The sequence below is a fragment of the Sander lucioperca genome, chromosome 8, assembly GCF_008315115.2.
Source record: "Sander lucioperca isolate FBNREF2018 chromosome 8, SLUC_FBN_1.2, whole genome shotgun sequence".
NCBI lineage: Eukaryota > Metazoa > Chordata > Actinopteri > Perciformes > Percidae > Sander > Sander lucioperca.
Genome location: NC_050180.1, coordinates 25,300,688 through 25,326,150, shown reverse-complemented (window position 1 = coordinate 25,326,150; position 25,463 = coordinate 25,300,688). Strand labels below are relative to the sequence as shown.

The window sequence follows — 25,463 nt, the reverse complement described above, 5'->3', positions numbered from 1 at the left end:
TTAAGATTTACCTTTTGGTTAGACACATCAATACCAATGTCTGATTGGCTAATGCTGGAGCGGGAGGACTGCCACCCGTATTCTATGGCCGCGGTCCTACTAGCTCCGGCTGCGGTTAATAAGTCCCTGTATAATAACAACCCAATCATACATAGCATGATCTGTACCTGGAAACAAATCAAGACCACCTTTAATCTTAAACCAATCTCTCCTCTGCTACCCATCGCTAGAAACCCTACATTTGCCCCCTCCAGTCTGGATGGAGCCTTTTCTACATGGAGTGAGAGGGGTGTCCAATGTATTGGTGACTTATATATGGGAGGCGTCTTTGCCTCATTCACACAACTACAGAGGAAGTATGAGCTGGGGAATAATAACTTCTTTCGTTACCTACAATTTAGGGACTACGTTCGGAAATACCTAAGAGACTTTGAGACTGAATCACAATCTAAAATAGATGACTGTCTGAAACTGTCTCCTAACGAAAGTAAATTGATATCCCGCATCTATAACAATCTCTTATTAATAAGCTCCCCATCGACTGAAAATTATAAACGTAAGTGGGAAGAGGAACTTGGTGAATCTATTCCAGATGATTTATGGACAGAAAGTCTTGAAAAAATACATAATTGTTCAGATAACGCAAGACATTGTCTTGTCCAATTTAAAATTATTCATAGGCTTCATTACTCAAAGGAGAAACTACACAACATATACCCAGAGGTGTCACCTATGTGTGATAAGTGCCACTCTTCTGTAGCATCACTTCTCCATAGTTTTGCTCTATGCCCAAGGGTCCAATTGTTCTGGATTGATATATGTAACATTATGTCTGAGGTCATAAATACTTCAATCAAACCTGAGCCCTTGTTCATCATTCTTGGAATATCGGCGACCTTCAGGAAACTTAGTGTGGCACAGCAGCACTTTCTCTCTTATTGTTTCATAATAGCAAAGAGATTAATCCTCATCTTATGGAAGAGCACAACTGTACCTACTTCTAAGATGTGGTTAGAGGATTTAACTAACACACTTCATTTAGAAAGGATAAGGTATACATTGAAAGACAGGCTCAACTTATTCAATAAAACATGGAAACCCCTTATATCATACCTCAAAACTACAATTCCAGTACAACAGTCCGCATCCTAGCACATGATATAATGACAATTATAATGGTATTAGAGTGAAGGCCTCTGTGAGGGAGGGTGGATGGGGTGGAGATACATAGGGAGGGGTTAGATGGGTAGACGGGGGGGATGGGATAGTGTGGGGGATCGCGGTCAGCCTGGTAGTGTTCTTGCCACTGTTTTTGTATTATTGTTGTTACTTGTCTCTCTCTCTCTTTTTTTTTTTTTTTTTTTTTGCTTTGCCTTGCTTTAATGCTGCACCACTTCAAGTTTACTGTTTATTTGATTTATTGAATTACTTACTGAAAAATTCTTAGAATGTACAAGTGAATTGTATGTCAAATCGTATGCTTTAATAAAAAGACGTTTGAGAAAAAAAACACAAGGTTTTTACTAGATGAATCTGCAGTTAGTGGCGGGTGGCAGTCATGATAATTGGCAGAATTTCCTGCAAACTTTTCATGACAGGTGGGTTTGGAGACAGAAAAGAACAGGTGGAAACAGGTTTACTTATCACTGGTGAGTCCAGCTTTCTCTCACAGATGTTTAGGTGACAGTTTTTACTCTCAAGTTTTAATTCCAAACTTCCTGTGTGGAGAGGATATACTTTAACTATACCTGACATCCTGAAGCCGGGCAAAAAGGACAAATCTGTGGTGTCACAATGTGATGAAATATCTGCTGAAGCCTCAGTTTGTAATGTAGACTGATTGGTGGGTATATTTCTACATCAATAACTTGCCAAGTGCAGGTTTCTTAGCAGCTTTATAGATTCAATTGTTGTGGTTGTGTAGCAGTGATCGCTTGAGAGCAAAATAGAGATAACAGGGAGCAAAAGACAGAAGGTGGAAAAGTAAAAAGTACTGTAGAGTAATAAGGGGAAGTAAGGGAGAGAGAGAGAGTGGACATGGATGCAGGATAACACAGTGAAAGGGAGAGGCAGTAAGAGCAAGAGAGATATAGTGTGAATAAGAGAGAGAGAAAGAGGGACAGAAGGGAGGGAGCAGACAAGACGCATGAAGCAGTGTGAGCAGAGCAGGCAGATAATAACCATCGCTCACAGCACACACAATGACCATAACAATCCGCCTAGAACAGGATTTATGGAGCTAATATAGGTGAGGGAGGAGGTAGGGGAGGAGAGGAAGAGAGGCGAAGAGCTCTTCCAGACAGGACGCGTATCATCAAAAGGCCTAAAGAACATCTCATTGACAAACAACACACATACACAAGCCAGTGGTGGAAGAAGTATACAGAGCCTTTACTTATGTAAAGGTACCAGTATTAGCGGCAAAATGTACTTATATCAAAAGTAAAAGTACTTGTTGTGCAGTAAAATGTCCCCTGTGACTGATATTGAATTTATATTCTCAAGTTTTAATTCCAAACTTCCTGTGTGGAGAGGATATACTCTAACTATACCTGACATCCTGAAGCCGGGCATAAAGGACAAATCTGTGGTGTCACAATGTGATGAAATATCTGTTGAAGCCTCAGTTTGTAATGTAGACTGATTGGTGGGTATATTTCTACATCAATAATTTGCAAAGTGCAGGTTTCTTAGCAGCTTTATAGATTCAATTGTTGTGGTTGTGTAGCAGTGATCGCTTGAGAGCAAAATAGAGATAACAGGGAGCAAAAGACTAGCCTGGGAAAACCCTGACGAACTTCGGGCAAATTTGAGATTTGCTCTGCAAGTCAGTCTGGCCAAGAGCCCATTCAAGCCCATTTCCAATTTTTCCAAATCGAGGCACCAATCACAACCGTTTAGGCGGGCTTTACACGATGATGATAGCGCAGCGACGGCAAGCAGCTTTTTGTTTACATTCAACATGACGGCCACCGCACCGAAGCGCAGCAACCCATTGATGCCGCTGTCGCTACTACGTCACCCGGATCGTTGGTCTGATTGGTTGAAGGACTATCTAATTGCGCCCAGAGGCATTTGAGCAGCGTCCGTTGGTGACGCCCCTTTGAAAATGAGCTGTGAATGAAGCTTGCCCAGACCCACTCTTACAACTGAGAAGGGTCTGGTGTCAACCAGGCTAGCAAAAGACAGAAGGTGAAAAGTAAAAGTACTGTAGAGTAATAAGGGGAAGTGAGGGAGAAAGAGAGAGTGGACATGGATGCCCCATAATTGATTAATGGGGCAGGAAAAAATTTGATCAAAACAAGTTGATACACAAATTTCTTTTTTCCCCCTCTAATCTTTGTTTGAATTTGAATACGTAACTACAGTACATGAAATCATGTGATTTCTGGAGAACATTAAATATCATTCTCTTTTCTCTCTTTCTCTTATTTTGTACAGTATGTGTTATGAATGCACACCCACTCCCACTGCGACACACACACACACACACACACACACACACACAGTTCTCGTTAAGCAAGGGGCGACCAAGGTAAAAAGATTATAGCGAAGGCAGATAATTATCCTTTGGAAAGTGGAGGAGTGTGTGTGAGTGCTTGTTCATACATAACCAGAAGTAGTGTCTGTGCATGGGCTTGCATTCATGCATGTGTGTAAGTATGAGTGTGTTATGTTAATGCCTCTGCGTGCGTTCTTTGTAGCTTGTGTTTGTGTGTGTGTGTGTGTGTGTGTGTGTGTGTGTGAACATGCATTCAGCCTGTTATAATTATGCAAATTGAAAGTCTTGTTGCTCTCACTGGCTTTAGCGTTGAGCCTGGCTCTTCCCTTTTATGAGTGTCTTCTCACCCGTGGCTTGGTGTGTGTGTGGTGTGAGTGTGTGTGTGTCTCCAATAGCCCCATCACGTCAGCAAGCTAAATTATGTGACAGAGCACACAAACAGTGTTTGGTCCAGCAGGGCACAGGGGCATCGAAAAAGTGACAGGGATGCACAGCGTCGTGACTAAAGTACCATGCCATGTAAATTTAAATCGGTCTGCCTGTGCACTTAACAGCTAAGTTTGTGAGTGACGTTGTTAGGTAGGTGAGTGTAAATATATATTTCGATCTCTTCTATCTCTCTTTCTTCCCTTTCATACACAGACACCAGCATCTCAGGAGGATTGCCAATTAATCTTTACAGTGTCAGAGCTTATAGTCAAGACTTTCAACAGGCAGCCACATAAAAGGCTTTTCAAGGCATGATCAGGTACACCGGGATTTACTATATATTTTACTATGATATTAATGCAGAGGCCGAGCCCTCATGCTCTGCTGTATATCAGCCAGAGTCCTCAAATATACTCCCACACTATACTACAAAATAATTTTAAGCATTAACGATGAGTTAGTGAGATAAAAAGGGAAGAAGTGAGAGAAAGAAGAAATGAAACGGGGGACAAATAGGAGAGAGATGGATGTGGTAGCGCCTATGACTAACATCATAGTCTGCCCTCTTTGTAACTTTAACTTAGAAATTGTGCCATGATGCATTCAAAATCACAAATAAATCTTGTATTTTGCAGAAAATTAAGGAAATTCAATAGGATACTTAAGTTGAGCTGAAGTCTTCAGTGCCTTTTGTGAAAAGTAAGCACGCTCCAATCTTTCAGTAAAGACACAGTAATAGATATGCCTGCTGGAGATAAAATAATGATGTATTACCAATCAACAAAGGGTCTTCCCTGATACCATCCCCCGCGACACCTCCCAACAGCTCCAGCTACAGTGCATCACCTCCACCTCCACCTCCCCACCTTAAAGGTCCCCCCCTCCACCTCCCCACCCACCTCAGTGACGACTCTCTCCATCAATGAGGAAGACGTCAACAGACTGTTCAGGAGACAGAACCCCAGGAAAGCTGCTGGACCGGATGCTGTCTCCCCATCCAGCTTGAAGCACTGCGCTGACCAGCTGTCTCCAGTGTTCACAGACATTTTCAACACCTCACTGGAGACATGCGACGTGCCAGCCTGCTTTAAGTCCTCAACAATCATCCCTGTTCCAAAGAAGCCAAGGACCACAGGACTTAATGACTTCAGACCCGTCGCCCTGACCTCTGTGGTTATGAAGTCCTTTGAGCGCCTTGTGCTTTCACACCTCAAAGACATCACCGACCCCCTCCTGGATCCCCTGCAGTTTGCCTACAGAGCCAATAGGTCTGTAGACGATGCAGTCAACCTGGCCCTCCACTACATCCTCCAGCACCTGGACTCCGCAGGAACCTACGCCAGGATCCTGCTTGTGGACTTCAGCTCTGCCTTTAACACCATCATCCCGGCTCTGCTTCAGGAGAAACTCTCCCAGCTTGGTGTGCCTGACTCCACCTGCAGGTGGATCACTGACTTCCTGTCTGACAGGATGCAGCATGTGAAGCTGGGGAAAGACATCTCCGACTCACAGACCATCAGCATCGGATCCCCTCAGGGCTGTGTTCTTTCTCCTCTGCTCTTCTCCCTGTACACCAACAGCTGCACTTCCAGTCACCAGTCTGTCAAGCTTCTGAAGTTCGCGGACGACACCTCCCTCATCGGACTCATCTCTGATGGAGACGAGACCGCCTACAGGTCGGAGGCTGACCACCTGGTGAAGTGGTGCAAGCAAAACAATCTAGAGCTCAATGCTCTAAAGACAGTGGAGATGGTTGTGGACTTCAGGAAGAATTCAGCCCCACCTGCCCCCATCACCCTCTGTGACTCCACAATTAACGTTGTGGAGTCTTTCCGCTTCCTGGGAACTATCATCTCCCAGGACCTCAAGTGGGAGCTGAACATCAGCTCCCTCGTCAAGAAAGCACAACAGAGGATGTACTTCCTGCGGCAGCTGAAGAAATTCAACCTGCCAAAGACAATGATGGTGCACTTCTACACAGCAATCATTGAGTCCATCCTCACATCCTCCACCACCATCAGGTACGCTGCTAGCACAGCCAAATACAAGGGCAGACTGCAGCATGTCATTCGGTCAGCTGAGAAAGTGATTGGCTGCAATCTGCCGCCGCTCCAGGACCTTTACGCCACCAGGACTCTGAAGCGTGATGGAAAGATTGTGGCTGACCCCTCCTACCCAAGCAACAAACTCTTTGAGACACTCCCCTCTGGCAGGAGGATGAGGTCCATCAGGACCAAAACCTCACATCACAAGGACAGTTTTTTCCCCTCCGCCACTAGCCTTATTAACAAGGCCCGGAAACCACCCTGACTCTCTCCACACCCCACCTCTGGCTCTACATGCCACTGTACTTAATCTGCTCTTTTTATCTTAATTCTTACTATCTTATTTTTTAAATTCTGTGTGTATATATATATATATATATATATATATATATATATATATATATATACACATATACTTATACTTATACTTATATTGTTTGTTCTGTTTAACCTGTTTGTTTAACTTATTTTAGAGAATGTGTGACATGCACCTACAACACCAAAACAAATTCCTTGTATGTGTAAAAAATGTACTTGGCAATAAAGCTTTTCTGATTCTGATTCTGATTCTGATCAACAGCAACTTATCTAGATCTACCATTATCACCTATTCTGTCCATAACATAGCCTTAATTCATGGCTATAGTCATATCTCCAATCTTTCTCCTCAGAGGGCATTAGGCCTATCAAATCACCGTGTGTAAACCTTAATGTAATTGCCATGGGCTCTGTGGCCAGAACATGATTGCTGTAATCTTCTTGTGGTGCAACAGGTTACCCTGGGACATTCACATTATACACAGCTTGACAAGTCACACACACACATGCCCGCCCACCCGCACGCACGCACACACACACACACACACACACAGGCTGAAGTACTGCATGTCTGAGAGACAGTACCAGTATATAGAAATTAGGGCTGCAACTAACGATTATTTACATAGTCGATTAATCTGTCGTTTATTTTCTCGATTAATCGATTAGTTGTTTGATCTATAAAAATGTCAAAACATGATGAAAAATGTGGATCAGTGTTTCCCAAAGCCTAAGAGGACGTCCTCAAATGTCTTGTTTTGTCCAAAACTCAAAGATATTCAGTTTACTGTCACAAAGGAGAGAAGAAACTAGAAGATATTCACATTTAACAAGCTGGAATCAGAGAAATCTTATTTTTTTTTATAAAAAAATGACTCAAACGATTAATCGATTATCAAAATAGTTGGCGATTAATTTAATAGTTGACAACTAATCGATTAATCGATTCATCGTTGCAACTCTAATAGAAATTACAGTGTGCAAAAATAAGGACATCAGTCAAACAGTTGCTGAAAGTCATGTTTAAAGTCATATATATAAATAATCTAACCTCTTATATAAGACCTTTTAAGTAATGAAGAATTCTCTAGAGCTACAGTAGGGATGTCACATTAGCCTCTCTTTATTTTGCATTTGCTCTAATTAACTAGTTGAGACATATCTGCTATTGAAAATCATTACAAAGTGCTTTGATTGCTGCATGTTTTTTTTTCTCTTGTTCTCCTCAAACTGCTGAAAGTAAGCTAGAGGTATGTGCATTGTTTTATTCTCTTAATAGCACACACCTTCCCATCACTTGTCTAAGAAGCCAAGTGAAGGGTTGTGAGGTATCAAGCGAACAGCCAAGATAATCAAACCTACAAACCTCCTCCAACAACAACAACAAACACACTCTACTCAAGCCAACAACCAACTTTGGCATTGTCTTCCCATGTTTGTACACTCAGACACAAACACTCCAGTAGTTTTGGGAAAACAACTACTTCTAAACTATAGTGGGCAAACTGACAAGGGTGTGATGGGACACAAAATAACCCCTTCTGGCTTGCATCTGTCGCAAAACATCCCTCTCTATCAAACGGCAAAATAAGATTTTAAGAGAAAGCCCAGGGTCAGGGGCCTCATGTGGCTGTGGGTGTAGTGTGCAGGACAGAAATGAAGGTCAGGGATTTTCTTTTCCACTCTGGCATTTTTTCTAATGTAGAGCTGCTACCAAACAATCTTTCAAAGAGCGCCTACAGTAAGAGTGCAAATGCCTTTTGGAAAAGAAAAGAAAACATCAGAAAAAAAGGCCTGTCCCTCAGTACAGTTTTTATGGTTAACATCTATTGAATACATGCAAATTAGTATGCAAAACAATGCTGATTTTAGCCAAAACAATCCGTTTTACCTTTGACTCGGAACATGAGACATGATCGATAGCACAGCTGAAAGGCACACTTTGACTGCTAATACAATAATTAATCATAGTCTCAGATGACCGCAGAGAATGTCTGCAGCTCCAAGTCATTTAGATTGTGGTGAGTGAAGCAATGCTCTGGCCTTATATACTTTTCATTCGGGGGCTCAACACTGAAAACAACAATTTAACACTTTCAGCTCATTCTCCTTTTAATTGAATTCAACAGGTTTTAGACTTTTTGGTAGGATTTGGTGGCAATATGAAACATAATAGTTATGTAGTTTACATAATAGTTCATTTGTTGGCTTGCTTTTACCTTGCTTTTCACTCTCACATTATAACTTACATTAGCCTTGGCTCCATGGCTTCTAGCTTTAAAACAGATGAGACTGCAGTTCATCTTTCAATGACGGAATAATGCCATCATTTTTGTTTAATTTGAATGATATTTAATTAAATTGAATGAATAGATAAAAGAAAACATAAACAAACTGCTCAAACAGCAGCCCTCTTACATTAAGCTGGCATACGTGAGATAAATACATAATTCAGTAATACTATTGTTGTCTATAGGGGAAGCTTACCGGACCGTTGCAGGTCAAAGAGTCAGCCTCAGCTCGCTCACACTGGCCATCACACTCCACACACACAGATCCGTTGGCATGCTCTCGGATATCCCTGAGAGGGAGGAAAGGGTTGGAGAGAGGGATTAGGATGAGTAAGGAATAAAGAGTGATAGAGGTAAAAGAGACAAGATAGGGAGCAAAACATTTTTTTGTGAAATAGAATAATAACATGGCTTTGTGTCCTTAGCCAATAAAGATGTTGCATGTGTCCATTTAGCACAATGTCATGAAAAACCATTACTACATTTGGACTGAATCACATCAAAGCTTCATGTTTTCTGTTATGATTTGCAAGATTAGTGGAAGTACATTTTTATTATATATAAATCATCAAATTCAGTGGACTCCCCTTCTGGACAACTTGTGCAAAAAACAAAAAAAAACAATGGCAGTGATCTGTTGAATTCCTGATAAATCTTAATCCTAATGTCAATATCACATTTTTGTTTTCCAGAAAGATCTCTTCAAATGCTTCCTTTTTGTTTGTAAGTGATCCTTTTCAATCAATAATGTCTGAATCTGAACAAGTTCAGAGGCCATTTCCAGAGCAAAGAAGACAGATGGAGGGATTGAGAGAGATAAATATTATTAGTAGTGGATGATTTGTCTGTTTCTATCTGCTAGTATGAGCATCGTATCTTACAATGATTACTTTGGAAATAAAGGTCAGTAGATGTAGTTGTAACATCAATAAGAACTCTCAAACACACACACACACACACACACACACACACATACCTAATTAGCTAACTGTAACACTGATAAAATCACGCAGGGGGTCAAGGCAGTTGAAAGGTGCAGTACCTGCAAGGGTTGCAACGCTTTCAAAATCAATTAAATTAAGTGCCTTGTTATTCAATTTCTAAAATCCCCTTATAATAGTAGAACACCAGAGTGGCCTCGGAAAGTCATTAAATTTGACCAGAGTGTGGCTGAGTTGGCACTTTGCCTTTGTCACTACAGGACAAGGAGAATTACTTTGGGTACTTCTCTTTTGGTCAGTGAGGGAAAACAGAATGTTCCATCTCAGCACTGGGAGAAAAAAAAATGTCGTTGGCCCAGTGGGATCTAAATCAAATTAGTATTAATTATGCTTCATCTGGCCTTCATAAAACCTTCCAGGAGGCAGGGGAGGTAAGCCTTTGTCTGGGTGTGTGCTGGTTAAAATAATAAAGGATGCAGTGTAGCTGGAAGATATCACTGACACTTAAGACTTATAGGCTATTGCATGATATTATGCTGTGTTCTGCATTTCTGTATTTTCTGTCTGTTAAAGGGCCCATGACATGCTGCTTTTTGGATGCTTTTATATAGGCCTTAGTGGTCCCCTAATACTGTATCTGAAGTCTCTTTCCCGAAATTCAGCCTTGGTGCAGAATTACAGCCACTAGAACGAGTCCCACAATGAGCTTTCCTTAGTATGTGCCATTTCTGTGTCTGTAGCTTTAAATGCTATTGAGGAGGAGAGCGGGGGGCAAGGTGGAGGGTGGGGGTGTGACCTTGACCAACTGCCACTTTGCTTGTTTGCAAGCCATGATGTCTCTCTCTTTCTCATGGGCGTGCCAAATTCTCTGGCCTGGCAAAGCAAAGAAAGGGGAGGTAACGATAGTTACGTTATTGTAACTCCAGATTCTGTGAGTATAGGCGTAGCCCTCTAAGCCACGCTATTGGGTTTATCCCTTCGCGCATGCGCAGTCGTGAAGATTTTCTTTCCCGCCCTTGCGTACCACTCGGGCCTCAACTACGTCCGCAAATACTGTATATAAACAGAGCGGACCCGTTGCTCTGCTCCCAACATAAGCTTTTTCTTCAGCTAATGTAACCGGAGCAGGTGGCCCGAATCTTAGAGGGCTACGCCTATACTCATAGAATCTGGAGTTACAATAACGTAACTATTGTTCTATTTTGTATAGGCTTCACCCTCTAAGCCATGCTATTGGGTTAGGGCGGAGCTGATGTAGTCAATGCCACCTGCGACCCAGAGCCCACAAGTGGAACATCGACTAAACTTTTTTTCCCTTCTCTGTCTCTCTGTCTCTCATGCACTGACAGGAGACTGTATCAGATAAGCCGTTATCTTGATAACGGAGCCTGCCATGGTAATGACTTGGCCTAGCTGGGAGTAAAGCCCAAACCGTGAGTGCAGGCGTGCATGATTGGTGAGGGTAGTACATGATTGACAATTATGGGACGCCTGTGTTCCTCCCAGCCACCCAGAGTGGGGGGGGGGGTACACATGCAGCGGCACATATCATGATTGTAGGCGTGCATGGCAGAGAATGTATCAGGATCGGTAATAACGAGGACACCTCGTTACACCCAGCACTCAATGCAGGCGGGTGAGGAAGCAGGAAAACACACATGCAGGGCGCATAATCTGTGATTGTAGGCGTGCATGATAGTGACAAAATATGTATATAATATATATACATATACATACACATATGTGGGACACCGCTCTCCTCCCGGCAGCAGACAGAACACACATACGACGGGGCATCATTCGTCGTTGAGACAGGATAAGACCGAGTGGGTCAGAGAGGGCTCGGACATATCCCGCAGATAGAAACGGATGAAAGGGCAGGCCGCTGCGCAGATGTCGGCTACTGACATGCCTCTGAACAGAGCCGCTGATGTCGATAGTGCCCTTGTAGAATGTGCCTGGATGCCCTGGGGGGGCTCTGCCCCCTCCGTGTTATAGGCCTGGTTGATAGCCTTGCACAGCCAGTGAGACAGACGCCTTTTTTGACAGGGCCGCTCCTTGGGAGTGTTCCCTATAGTGTACAAACAGCTGATGTGTCCGCCTCATGTCCGCCGTGCGTAAAACGTACTGTGATAACGCACGCACCGGACACAAACGGTGGAAAACCTCCTCCGCGTTGTTGTTATGAGGCGGGGGGAAAAAACCCTGGAGGGAAAAAACCCTTGACCGAAAGGAATTTGTTAAAATTTTCGGTGTGAAAGAGGGGTTAGGTTGTAGGGTGGCTGCGCTGCCGTCCCCATTAATGGAGAGACAGGACGGCGAAACTGACAGCGCACGTAAGTCACTCACTCGCTTGGCTGACGTCAAGGCAAGGAGAAGCGCCGTTTTTAGAGACAGCAACCTGAGAGGGTGTGAGAGAGCGCACGGCGGGTTTCTGTCGTCTGACCCCTTTCAAAAAACGCTTTACTAGAGGGATGACTGAGCGGCACCGTTCATAGTGAATGAGCGTTCGCTCCCGCTGTCTGCATAGTGAGAGAGCGGTGGAGCTCCGTGTGCAGCGATGGGCTGGTGTGCGCTTGTATGGGGAACGACTGTCATGTTGTCAGCGCACTGTTCAGTGGGAACAGGGGCTGCTTGGCTGAGGGGAAACTGCTCAAAAGGGCCGTTGTGTTTCCAGCTCTCAACCGTATGGGGACAGACGTTGCCCGCGCCCCGACGCTGCCGTTTGTTGGGTGGCTCGGGGGGTGGGTTAGACCAGGTGGGGGCCGCCCTCATGGTCCTCCGGCTCCGTGAAGCCTGCCAGTCATGTGGAGCCGGCAGTCGCTGCGGAGGGGGGCCGGGCGGAGGAGCGGAGCTCGAAGCCTGCGAAAACGCAGCCGCAGCAGAGGCTGTGGCGCGCTTCCTTTCATGGCGGTTGTCATGGCGGTTGTCATGGCGACGGCGCTGCTGTGGAGGAGCCGCCTTCCAAGAGCCGAGCATTCAAAATCGTTCCGCTTGGTGCAAATGAGATGTGGCTGTCTGTAGGCGGGGCCCAAATAGTCCATCAGGAGCTATGGGACCGTACAGAAGCTCGTGTCTTATGTCAGTGGGTAGCTGTGCTCCACAGTCTGCCACGCCATGAATCTGGACAACGCCACTGTGGATGCCGTGGTCAGGGTGAGGATCGCGGTCATAGCTTTGCCAATCTCTGTGGCTAGCTCCGGAGGAAGAGCTCCCGGAGTAATGGCCATGGCGGAGACGGCGGAGGCTAGCAAAGCTATATTATTCTGTGCCGCGAGACCCTGGGCCGCACACTGGTGTGACCGGTCAGTGACCTGAGCACATACCTGATCCTGGGGCGAAGGAGGCGTAGGCTTCCGGTGGCCGGAAAAAGTGGCCTTCAGAAGCAGGATGGACACCAGGCTCTGCTCCAGGGGAGGGACCGAAGGGAAGCCCGCTTCTGTGTCGCCTTGAACCAGGATAAATGGGGCGTAGCGAAAGACGGGAGCCTTCAGTTTCCCGGGCTGGGAGAGCGCCTCTTCCACAAATGGCCGAAGCTCCGTGAAGCGCGGCCAGAGTGGGGCCCGTGAGGAGGGCAGCTCCTGAGCGTAAACATCCCCGCTCAAGAGGCCGCGAGCGCTATGCCTCTCTGGTCTGCCGCCTTTTTGATGATCTCCGGCAGATCCAAAAAGAGAGTCTTAGCGGTGGAGGGTGGAGCCGCCTGAGGCAGAGGGGAAGACCGCCGGAGCGGGGCCCTTGGCCATTCCGGATATGGGGAGAGCCGCAATGGGAGGGCATCGATCCCCGTCTCGAGGTCCAGTTCTCCCAGGGGGGAGGAGGGACAGCCGGTGACGGAGGCGTTATCCGAGGGAATTGAGCCATCGGGCTCGTCGGCAAAGCCTTCCTCCGGTGAATCCAGGGTGTTGACGGATTGCCGTCTGTCTGCCCAGCTGCCATCCCCTTCCCCGCTAGCCTGACACTCCAGAAAAGCTTCTGCCCGCCGGTTAAGCTCTTTAGATGGCAGGCGGATGCAGAACTGGCAGGAGGCATCGGGGGTGAGAGCCTGACACTCCAGAAAAGCTTCCGCCCGCCGGTTAAGCTCTTCAGATTGCAGGCGGATGCAGAACTGGCAGGAGGCGTAAGTGGCGCCAAGGCAGGTCTCACAGTGGGGGTGGAGGTCCGGCGGCAGGATGTAGCCAGTCCGGCAGGTGAGGCAGTGGCGAACACCGCTGGAAGTCGAGTTTGTCTTCATACTGCTAGCTTGAAGAAAAAGTGGGAGCAGAGCAACGGGTCCGCTCTGTTTATATACAGTATTTGCGGACGTAGTTGAGGCCCGAGCGGTACGCAAGGGTGGGAAAGAAAATCTTCACGACTGCGCATGCGCGAAGGGATAAACCCAATAGCGTGGCTTAGAGGGCGAAGCCTATACGAAATAGAACCTTGCTCCTTATGACCTCATAAGGAGCAGATTCCAGATCGGCCCATCTGAGCTTTCATTTTTTCAAAGGCAGAGCAGGATACCCTGGGCTCGGTTTACACCTATCGCCATTTTTAGCCACTGGGGGACCAAAGGCAGGCTGAGGGAACTCATATTAATGTTAAAAAACCTCATAAAGTGACATTTTCATGCCATGGGACCTTTAAAGCTCCGTTGTGTAATTTTTTGAGTTGATTCTTAGCAAAAACCCCTTTGTTCTTTCACAAATATGTGCTCATTCATGTGTAATAACTTCCACCAACTAATCAAAGTATTCTCATAAGCGTAGAATCTGCCATTCAGAATCATTCAGAATACATAGGAGCGACTTGCTCCTATGTATTCTATCATGTTGCGCCTCCATCTTTAAAATACATTAGCCAAAGAGAGACATACTCTACCTCCGCGTTTCGCACTTTCACACTCAGTGGCAGCATGACGAATGCCAGGGAGGGGGAGAAGATTACTCAGTAACTGCCAGCAGATTTGAAAGCCGGTTGAAGATGGAGCATCACGCCTATTCTCTTGGTCTACTACATGTAACGGAATCGCCAAGGAGGTTAAAAAGAGAATTAAAACGACAACGCGACAGGCAAAGACCAAAGTTAATATTGGAGTGGCTTTTCCAAGATGGAAAGACCTCATAAGGAGCAAGGATTTTAAAAGGGACAAAGTTGCCTGATTTCTTCTCAACATGTAATTCTGCCTATTTATTTAAATTCAAAGTTTTATAGTTGCTACTTGCAGAACGACATCTAGGATACTTTTCCTTGCGAAAAAGGATTGTCTACCTTGTAACATAAACGTAATCATATGCGTCGTGATTTCCCTGGCAAACAACTCACGTTGTGCAGCTGTAACACAGACTAGCTACTAGAACAGCTGCGTGTAAATGATGGAGATACTAAGAGCTAATTTCGGTTTCATTGACATTGTTCACACTGCTCAGAGAAATATATTAAAAACACAAACCTCCGTTGCTTCTCTCCTACGCTGTAAACATTGCCTTACACTATTAATCTCGTACAATATACAGAATAACGATAGCAGTGATACTTTACTAAAATTAGCTTGCATATGTTTGGGAAGCCAATAGCTGATGTTAGCAATGAAATGGTACCAAAATAACGTAAAACTATTATTACACTGGAAGGCACACTCACGGGCGAAGTCGTATTTCTTGGAATAATACAGCCACCTTAGGAGTTTTAACACGCTCAGAATGGTGGGGCGGGAGGAGGGGGGGGGGGGGTAGAAAGTAATATTCATTTGGTTGTTATATACAATTTCACCGCTAGATGGGAGAAATTCTTACACAATGTAGCTTTAAGGGACAAAGATGCAGAAACACATTTGCCGTGAATAATACACCTTTACATGGATTTGATGCAGAAATTACATTCATTTCAAATGGCTTTTGGAAATAATACGTACTGCCAAACCTGTATGTTCACACAAACAAATAAAACTGCATTTTTGGGATTTTGAACAATAACGTCCAAATGGTTTTGACTTTGTACACATTTTCAACAACCATTTACACATCATTTAATGTGTAAGGCAATTCAAGCTCCTCGTCGTTGTGCTGCTGTCTGACAGTGTGTAAATACATTTTAACTGAACCAGAGGTTAAATTCACACAAACTGAAACTGCTGTTACATTTTAAACATATAAGTCACCAAATGACTAAAAGCAAGCAGTGTATATTAAACTTAGTCCTCAAGTCCTTTTGTCCTCCAATATTTTGTCATGCATGATGCATGATATTAATTAAGTTCTGCAAATTATCATGCTATCCTTGTTAAGGTAGATTTCCTGCCCTTCTACTACAAAATAATAGGTGAATATAGGTGCTGTAACAAAAACTTGAGCTACAGGGCAACTTGAAGATTGGATTAGACAAAGAAATGCTGAGCAAATACCAAATAAATGCACACACAATGATGACATATTTAAAGTATGACTCATGAGGGTTGGGGTTGCATTCTGTAAAGCTTCTTATTGGTAGATGATGTGCTGGTAACGCTAACAGGGTGGGTGGTGCTGACGTGCAGGTGGACAGGTAGGCAGGGCGTGGCCCCGTGCGCAAGCAGTGACTGTGACACGCAGTGACACGCCTAGCCCCCCTGCCCTAACGGCACCTTCTGGTTCTCCTGATTCCTCTCCAATGTGGCCACCAAAGGTTTTGTTATCAAATAAGAACTCTGAACTTAAAAGCATCTTTTCAGCAACTCTGCAAGGCAAAAAAAGAAATCTAAAATGTTATTAGTAACACTCACTGGGGAGCCGGAGTTGTCATCGTTTTGTAATGACAGGATAGCATCAAGCTATACTTCCTTTTAAAGTCAAGGGCCCCCTGTTGTTTTGAAACTCTGCAGGCGTGCCTTTTAAACGATAGTTACGTATTGTAACTCCAGATTCTATGAGTATAGGCATAGCCCTCTAAGAGCTGTTGCTATTGGGTTCATCCCTCGCGCATGTGCAGTCGTGCAGATTTCTTTCGCGCCCTTGTGCTCTGCACAGGCCTTACATCCGTATATCACAGCTGCAAGACCAGAGATCTGCTCCCAACATCAGCACTTTTCTTCAGCCAATGTTAGTGAAGCAGGTAGCCTGGATCTTAGAGGGCTATGCCTATACTCATAGAATCTGGAGTTACAATACGTAACTATCATTCTATTTCGTATAGGCTTCGCCCTCTAAGAGCTGTTGCTATTGGATCAGGGGCGTAGCTGACGTAGTCAATGCCACCTGCGACACAAAAGTCCACAAGCAGAACAGACTAGTTCCTCTTTCTACTCACACTGAACAGGTTTTAATGTATCAAAAAACATATTATTTTGTTAAAAAACCTGCCACCACCATGATTGGCCTGTTACTGACCGTAAGGCCCATGTCGTGGATTTTGAAGGTGCTTCACAATAATAAAAAAGTAATATCACAATTACACAAGTGCAGGAGGATGGAGAAGCAGCAAACCAGATCTAACAGTGTATCATCTGCCGTCAAGTGCGGATAAGACCGAGTGAGTAATGGAGGACTCGGACACATCACGAATGCATGGGCACGGGGATGCCCAGGATGCTGCTGCGCAGGTGTCGGCCACCGTCATACCTATGATGAGGGCTGCGGACGCTGATAGTGTTCTTGTAGAGTGTGCCTGGATGCCCTGAGGGGGTTCCACTCCCTCCGCGCTATAGGCTTGGGTGATAGCTTCACACAGCCAGTGAGACAGCTGCTGTTTCGAAAGAGCCGCACCTTTTGAGCGCACACCGGCTTGACAGTTGATGTACGCCGCCGCTGTCATGTTGTCTGTTCTTATCACTACATGTCTGTCCGCCACTACGCGAGCAAAGTGTTTCAACACTTTCAGCACCGTGGACAGCTCTGCCCGTTGCTTCAGTTCCTCTGTCGGCAGGCGGGCGCAAAACTTGCAGGCGGCCTGTGGGGTAAGTGCCAGTCCGGCATGGACGGGGCCGAGGCACGCCTCACAGCTCGTGTGGATATCCGTAGGCAGGATGTAGACAGTCCGACAGCCGGTACAAAGGCAAACACCACTGGACTTGGAAGTCTTCATACTGCTTGCTGAAGAAAAATTGGGAGCAGAGCTCTGGTCTCGCAGCTGTGATATACAGTAACTGCGGATGTAAAAGAGGCCTGTGCAGGGCACAAGGGCATGAAAGAAATCTTCATGACTGCGCATGCGCGAGGGATAAACCCAATAGCAACAGCTCTTAGAGGGCAAAGCCTATATGAAATAGAACCAAGAGTTCCCACCACATCTTTAATTGTTGTTTTCCCCCTACAGCTCTTCAATAATATCTTTAGTAAACTTCAAAATGACTGCCGACTTAAAGCCTGTAACAAAGAGCCTTGGGGGGTTCTTGAACTGAAATTTAAGTTATGATGAGCAGGTTACGCAGCAGGTCTTCCAAAAAACTGAAGATTATTTTAAATTCCACCTCTCGTATTCATAGGTGAATAGGATGAGTTGATTCATGTTTATATATTTGTTCTTGATTTGATCAGTGGACCACATTTCACTGCTGCTTCACTCCTGCAGGGGTTCTGTCAAGTACTTAATATAGGAATCAGTTTGATCTTTCCTGCACTGGTAACCTGCACGTTGTTGTACGAAAGTATGATGACGGGGATTACTTGAAAAGCAAAGTTACTTTAGTGAATTTACAAACCACTTTTTTATATACATACTTATATCTGTACATAGTAGTCAAATGTGTATGTTTACCATGTCCAGCTTTGTTGTCTTTGTTTTTAGACGTATGTCTATTTCTGTGTATGTAAAAAGCCGGAGTCAAATTCCTTGTATGTTTTCACACTTACTTGGCCAGTAAAGCTGATTCTGATTCAAACTCTGAGGAGTGTCCTGCCTGTTTGTTATCAGAGACCTAAGATCAATAAGGAGCAAGCATTTTCCATCAGGATTCCTATACTGTAGAGCAACCAGCAAAACCTAGTGCTTATTATTTTGTATATTTTTCATTTCATTTTCTTTTGTTCATATGTTTTTACTGTATATAGTATTTCAAAAATATCTTACTTTAAAATACCACCAGCAGAGGATCCTGTTTATAACCAACTGTGCTTAATAGTTTCGTCTTTCAGGAGGAAAAACAACAAACTATTAATGTATTGGAACAGAAAATAGGTTAAAAAACAGATTAATCCGATGTACCTTTTCTTTTAGTGGAAACCTGTAAATGACTTCAGCTTTTATTATCCATTGCCATGATCTCGTTTTTTTTAAAACTAAACTTACAATTCAGAATTACAATTTACAACTTACATTTAATTTATCTTTTGTAAAGCACTTTATGCTTTATATGGTGACTTTTCTAGTAATAGTTATTTCATTATATATTTTAAGTGATAAGCATTTCACATAATGTGATTTGTCAATAACATAAAAAGGAAAAACATGATTTGTAAAAGTGACGTGCACTGTAATGTAATTTTAGCTAAATTCAAACAGCTACTTCCGCAGACAATGAACCAGGAAAAGTGATCAATATGATCAGAAGCTAAAGAAGCTGAAACTAAACTGACAGAAGGTTTCCTGGCCGAAAAGTTGATGTTTGACTGGGTTTGTGCAGCTAGAGTCCATATGATTTTTTCTTGGCATTGACATACAGTAGTGCCACACATATTGTCTGTATTGGATTGCTGGGTGAGATGATGCATACACAGTTTGCTCCAACCACAACCATCACTTTACAAGGCACACAAACACTTTCTACTGAAGGGTCTGTGATTGACCATCCATTGTGTTGCATAGGGAATGGGAGGGAGGGCGTTGAACCTGTTGACCTTATTTATTATCGACCCGATGGTGTCATGTTGAGTGTTGCAGTGATGTGGCCGGGTTAGCTCAGTTGGTAGAGCAGGCACACATATATAGAGGTTTGCTCCTCGACACAGCGGTTGCGGGTTCGACTCCAACCTGGAGCCCTTTGCTGCATGTCGTTCCCCTTTTCATGTCTTCATCTGTCCTATGGAAATAAAGGCCTAAAATGCCTGAAAAAATAATCTTAAAAAAAAAGAAGTGTTGTTGCAGTGATATCGTGTTGAGGATGCTTCACTTGTGACAACATAAATGAAATTGGCCTGTTTTTGTCTGTTTGTGTCAGAGGGGCAATGTGAAATGCATTTTTCGTGCCCAAAGAAGGTATTTGGGGTGACGGCCCTTGTCATCTGTGTTTGTGTGTATGTTTAAAAAATGAGGACAGTGGTTAATTTAAGAGGTGTACAACTTCTTTTTACAATTTGGGCAAACCTTAAATGTAATTAGGACCTCTAAGGACATTAAGAGGACAACACACTATGTAATCTACCACTCAGGAGTATATATGCATGCAAATTCATAACTCACCCTTCATAAAGGTTGCAGGTATCCACACAGGTTCGTCCACGGCTGAAGTATCTGCAGGAGAGGCATTGGTCTGGGCCAGGACCCCAACACCCTGCGTCTGAACACAGCGGGTCACACACCATCCGCGCCTTGGCTGCTCAATGCAAACATATACAAAAGAGAGTAAAACAACAAAGGATTACATCTGTGTAGAATGCAGTCGTGTTTTCATGACTCAGCGCAGATGCAGAGAGTAAACCCTAATTTGCCCCATATAGCTGGATATAAAATCACTCCATATAGTCACATTATTTATGAAAAGGCACAGGGCTAGATGTACTAAAGCATATACAATTTGCAAGGGTTCATTTTTTCATAAGATTTCTCCGCCTCCAGAGAGCAACTGTTAATTTGAGGTGGTCTATAAAAGGTGTGTTTTTGTGGAGACGACTCTCTGAAACAATGGCAAGAGTAATGGCAGCAAGACAGAGAAATAGGTGCAGGGTTCAAAGACGTGCTGAAGGATTAGGCTATTTCTATTTTGTGAAGAAATCTGTTAAACATTAACAAAACATTACATTAATTAGCTCATTTCAGTCAAGGACAGTAATGGCCGTCCAATGTGAGTGTATATACTGTATGTTTTGTATTTATATAAATTGTCTATTAATGCGTTGTGTGTGTACAGTACTTTGTGATATGGCTCACTGTGGTGCTAGCAAAGGAGAGAGCTGTCCTGCTTCATTATAAAACTACTGAGCCAGCAGTGACAGAGCACTAGTGGGACCTACAGCAGAAAGCACCTGCAGATGCCATGCAGATTAAAAAAAAAAGAAAAATAAATAAAAATAAAAATCCCTGGAACTTTATAGTCTGGATATATTTGAAGGGTTTAAACCCAACCTTTCAGCTCTACTCATAATTCTTGGTGTCAAAAGGCTCAAATATATATAGATATTCAATATTCCTAACTAAATATTTTGGATTGGCTTAAATCCAAAAACATCAGTATCTGCTTTCAACACACAAATCCATAGCTGCACATAAACAGTACAAACAAGTATTCTTTTCCCCACTGTTTGAAATAGTCATGTAAAGACATTATAAAAGCCGCCTTTGATTTACAAAGCATTCAAAGTGTCCATTCACAGTAAACAGTAGTTGCGCTTCTCTCTCTCTATCTGCCTCGCTGTTTAGTATCAACAGTACCAACAGATCTAGGCCATCACATCTACTCTATTCCATTATTTTCTTGTGTCTGAATCGCTTCTCTCTCTCTCTCTCTCTCTCTCGCTCTCTCTCTTGTCCCCCTTCAGCACTTATTCCTACAAAGGTTGCTACATCTGAGAGTATTAGAATGACAAAATGAGAGTGTTGAAGTAACATGGTGGCAGCACTGCAGATACACTGGGAACTTTTATCATTCAATCTGCTTCTAACATTATTTCCCCCTTGTCGGTGGATTTTAAAACAGACTTTTCTCTTCTCTTCTCTTCTCTTCTCTTCTCTTCTCTTCTCTTCTCTTTTCTTCTCCATAGCTATGAACATGGTTACAAAGAGGCCCCTGCTGTTTTTGAGGTCCTGGCCACATGTAAGCCAGGGGCTATGCCCCAGGGTCAGCCATAGCCATTTTCAAAATGCTTCAATTCATATTTCTTTAATAAGACAAAAGGATGCAGATACAGAAAATAGAAATCAAGTGTTGCCTTTGAGGGAAGAGGATGAAAGCGCTGCCTTTCACAAGATACAAAACCACCTCTGTCGGGCTTCCAGTGCCGTAGGTAAACTGACCAGGCAGAGGGAAAGATGAGGAGAGAGAGGAATGATGGGTGCTAAAAAAAGGAAATAAAACACGGGAAGAGGTTGGATGGATTTTTAACTATACAGCACTTGCAAGATCAAAAAGATACCAACGTCAGATGTTTCTGTAATGGGTGGAAAACAAAAGCCCATGGGGCCGAGCTGTCAGGTGCTTTTTGGAGTCCCGTGGGAGACAGGAGAACATGCTATAATAATGATTATGAGACAGAGAAAGAAAGAAACAAAGAAAGAAAGTAATAAAGAAACACCTGTCAACCTGTTAATATTCAAAGGGTTGTTGTGAGAGGTGGAATTGGAACTCAAGTGTTGCCTTCAGTTTCCTGCATCCTTTTCTTGTTTCAAAGCAAGCATTACAAGCAAAGCAGGGCAGCTACTGAAAAAGCTAGAGGGATGGCAGGCAGCTGAGGAAATGATCCTTGTCCCTGTGATACATGTGGCGATACAATGACATTGATAATATTTGACTATGACTTATGTGTACTTAGGCGTAAATAGTTTGAATAAAACATCACTTAAAAAATATAAAATCAGTCTTGGATGTTTAAGAAACCTTTGACAAGGCCAACAACATGTAACAAGGAGATAGGTTCTTGGTTTAAAATAATAATAGAAATCCTTGAAAACTCAAAATGCAATTATTTGCTAGTATGGAGTCATCATTAGACCCTTTGAGTCCAGTGATGCTATCAATTACATATCTGCATTTACAAGAGCACCACTGATTCGCCAAAATGTGATCACATCTTTTATTTTGAAAGTGGACTATATTTGCTTCCAGTATTTCTTGCAGATTCTTTACAAAAATTCTGCTCCAAGTTGTATCCCCTTGTATTGGGATAATATAAGGCACCTGTTGTTTTCAATAAGCCTTTTTTACAGCAGACTTTGACTTGTCAAAGTAGGAAAAGCATTGGTGTTACTTACAACATTAACGATGGCTACGATCTATGGAGGATACTTTATATGGACTAAATAAGAATACTCTCTACTGTTTGCATAAAGGTCTATTCTTATGACACTTAGCAATGGTCTTCCTAAGGGTAAGTTCAATTAACTTAAAGGTGTTTTCAGTCATTCTGACATTCATTAGACATCTGCTAAGTGTGAAGATACTAATATGAATGATAAAGGTGTAATTTGTCCTGCCCCAAAATATGGGGCAGAGCTAACAGGAGAGTCAGGAAGATGTCACTTACTTCGGTTTTCACACACCCACCCAAGTCCTGAGAAGAGCTCTAATCAGCCAAAAAAAATAAATAATAATTTAAGCTTACCATGTGTGTGCATTTTTGCAGGATTTAAGACATTGCTGAGAAAATGTATGGTTACGAAACAGCACTCTCTGGGTTAGGTTTATTCTGCAGATAGCACTTATGTGGCTAAAAATAAAAGTGCACTTTGCTATCCCAAAATCTGACATTTTGAAGAAGTGTGTGAAGGAAACAAAACACATTTCTCTAATGTCTCTGACATTTTACTGCTAATGACTCTGAGCCATCACTCAGCAGTAAGTTAAAGGACTCCATCATAAGCTGTGGGATTCCATTTGGTCAAATATGTGCCCTAATGAAGTTCCAGTAGCTGAAAGATTGTCTCTAACATTTAATGCTTGATTTGAACCAAAGCGAGCGGATCCTTCTTTTCTAAGGGCAACAACATTCAAACATGTCTGACTGTCTTGTTTGCACACCATGGTTAATAACAAACAGATCCATCCATCCATATAACAGATATTGACTCAATATGATCACTTGTGCGATAGTTATACTACTGATAACCCTTTAAGTTTGCGCTGTAGCAATTGTTTCAGTCAAAATTTAAAGAAATTGGTAATACTGATGTATATGATAATACTGTCTTCAACTGAGCTCTGACTGTCAAATTATAGCTAAATTTAAAAAAAATTGAGCAGCTTAATGCACAGTGAAGAGTTTAAAAGATTATTTGAGAGTAATTTTCATCCAAAGCAAAGACGGGCGGTTTGAAGACCACCCTGTCAAGACAACATCAATTGCAATCAGATCCACAGCAAACTGCAAAAACTCTTGAGTTTATAAATGACCAGCCAAACTTTTTTGGCCTTAATGGGTGAGCAGAAATTCAACTTGTTTGACAACTAATGATGAAACTTCCTAGAAGAGCTTTGAAATGTTTTCAACCCTACGTCAATCCAGTGGTTCATTTGACTTGACCTTGTGCTACCTGGATGAATGAGGCTATGAACAGACCAGGGGAACCATTTTGTAATCTTGTTTAAAGTATGATTTCACAAAAAACATGTGATAGCACAAACATTAGTATATTCTTAGTTGTGTTAGCTAACGCTACAGCACTAAGTAGCTTATAGAAAGTGCTACTGTGAAAACTGGTTGTCTTGGTTTCAGGTTTCTCTAATTACCAAATGATGTTTCTACATCACTACAACTACCGTACACACACACACACACACACACACACACACACACACACACTGAATAAATGGCCACATGCAGACTCTGTCTTTGCTGCGAGACCTGCCCTTTTCCAGTCCCTGCTAGGCTCAGTCAAGTGTGGACACACACATACACACTCAGATGCACACATGCAGAGCCATGTCAAGGAGAGCAGTGTGTGACTCTTGAGTCTCACCCAAGTCTTCAAAGTCACTGAAGAGAGACAGAGAGAGGGACAGAGATAGAGAGAGGGTGTGTGTGTGTGTGTGTGTGTGTGTGTGTGTGTGTGTGTGTGTGTGTGTGCCCCCAACACTAAGGAACTGCCCAGGGGAAGTGAACACATGAACAGCGAAAAAGGGGCCAACTCAATAATGCAAATACTGGCTCATTAATGAACATTATACATAAATGAATAATGCCTTAAAACTTGTGGCACTGATATAATAAAAGCTCTTCCATTTTTAGACACATTTTTTGTCTCATCATCTCAGATATTTGACTAATTTAATTTCTTCTCTGAATGGTTCTGTTGGTTAATTAGCAGTGTTGGGGAAGTGACTTTTAAAAAGTAGTGTTTGCTCATTACTCGTTACTTCTTAAAAAAGTAATCTATTACTTAACTTAGTTACCCCCTATGGAACCCCTTTATGTTACTTGTTACTTTTACGTTACTTTTAAAAGCAGGTGTCTCTGGCTAAGTTAATTATATAATAAGTTAATTATACAAAAACTATCTTTGATTATTATTATTATCTGGTTTATCAGTGAAGCGTCTGAACTCCACTGCAGACTGGATTCTCTACTCACAGAGTGACGGCTGATTCATTATGAACGAGTCCAGTGCGGGTTGAATGCACATTGGCAGGTCATCGGCGTTACACGGTGTTAGTTAGTGTAATGTCTGTATCGACTTGTACCGGTCGCGTAGCCACGATGGTCCGTGCATTGTCGTAGACACATGCAGCATCTTTTCTGGAAATCCTTGAGTGTCCGTGCAACCGACACAAGTCCACAGCGGTCCGCTGCGTTTATGTATGAGGCCATCTCCACCACATCTATCTGTGAGGTTGTCAGCTTTGTGTCTGCCTAGCTCAGAGCGCCGTCCAGCAAAAAGCCACAAAGCTTAAAACGCTCTCAAAAGTTAGCTTTGGCTGCTTCTGGCTTGCCATGATTGCTCTGCTACCAGCCTCTGTCACATACCGTGTGGAGCTTGTGAGAAGGCAGCGTCGCTGTCAAATCTGTCCCTGGGAAAAGTAACGTTGCGCCGAATTGAAAAAGGAACTACGTTTCGTTACCACATTTTCAGTAGCAGCGCTTTACACTACTTTTTACCCGAAAAAAGTTACTACTGTTACTAA

The 25,463-nt window shown here is 43.2% G+C and overlaps 1 protein-coding gene across 2 annotated transcripts in view; it reads right to left on the bottom strand.

Annotated features, from left to right (window-relative positions):
* The window catches only part of LOC116050203 (receptor tyrosine-protein kinase erbB-4-like), a 406,202-nt gene that overhangs the window by 88,543 nt on the left and 292,196 nt on the right, over positions 1-25,463 (bottom strand). For both annotated transcript variants that reach the window (XM_031300194.2, XM_031300196.2), the window contains exons 13-14: positions 19,874-20,006; positions 8,782-8,875 (exon numbers count right to left, since the gene is read on the bottom strand). In XM_031300194.2, the coding sequence (XP_031156054.1) occupies positions 8,782-8,875; positions 19,874-20,006 (227 nt within the window). The remainder of the gene's footprint in view (positions 1-8,781; positions 8,876-19,873; positions 20,007-25,463) is intronic.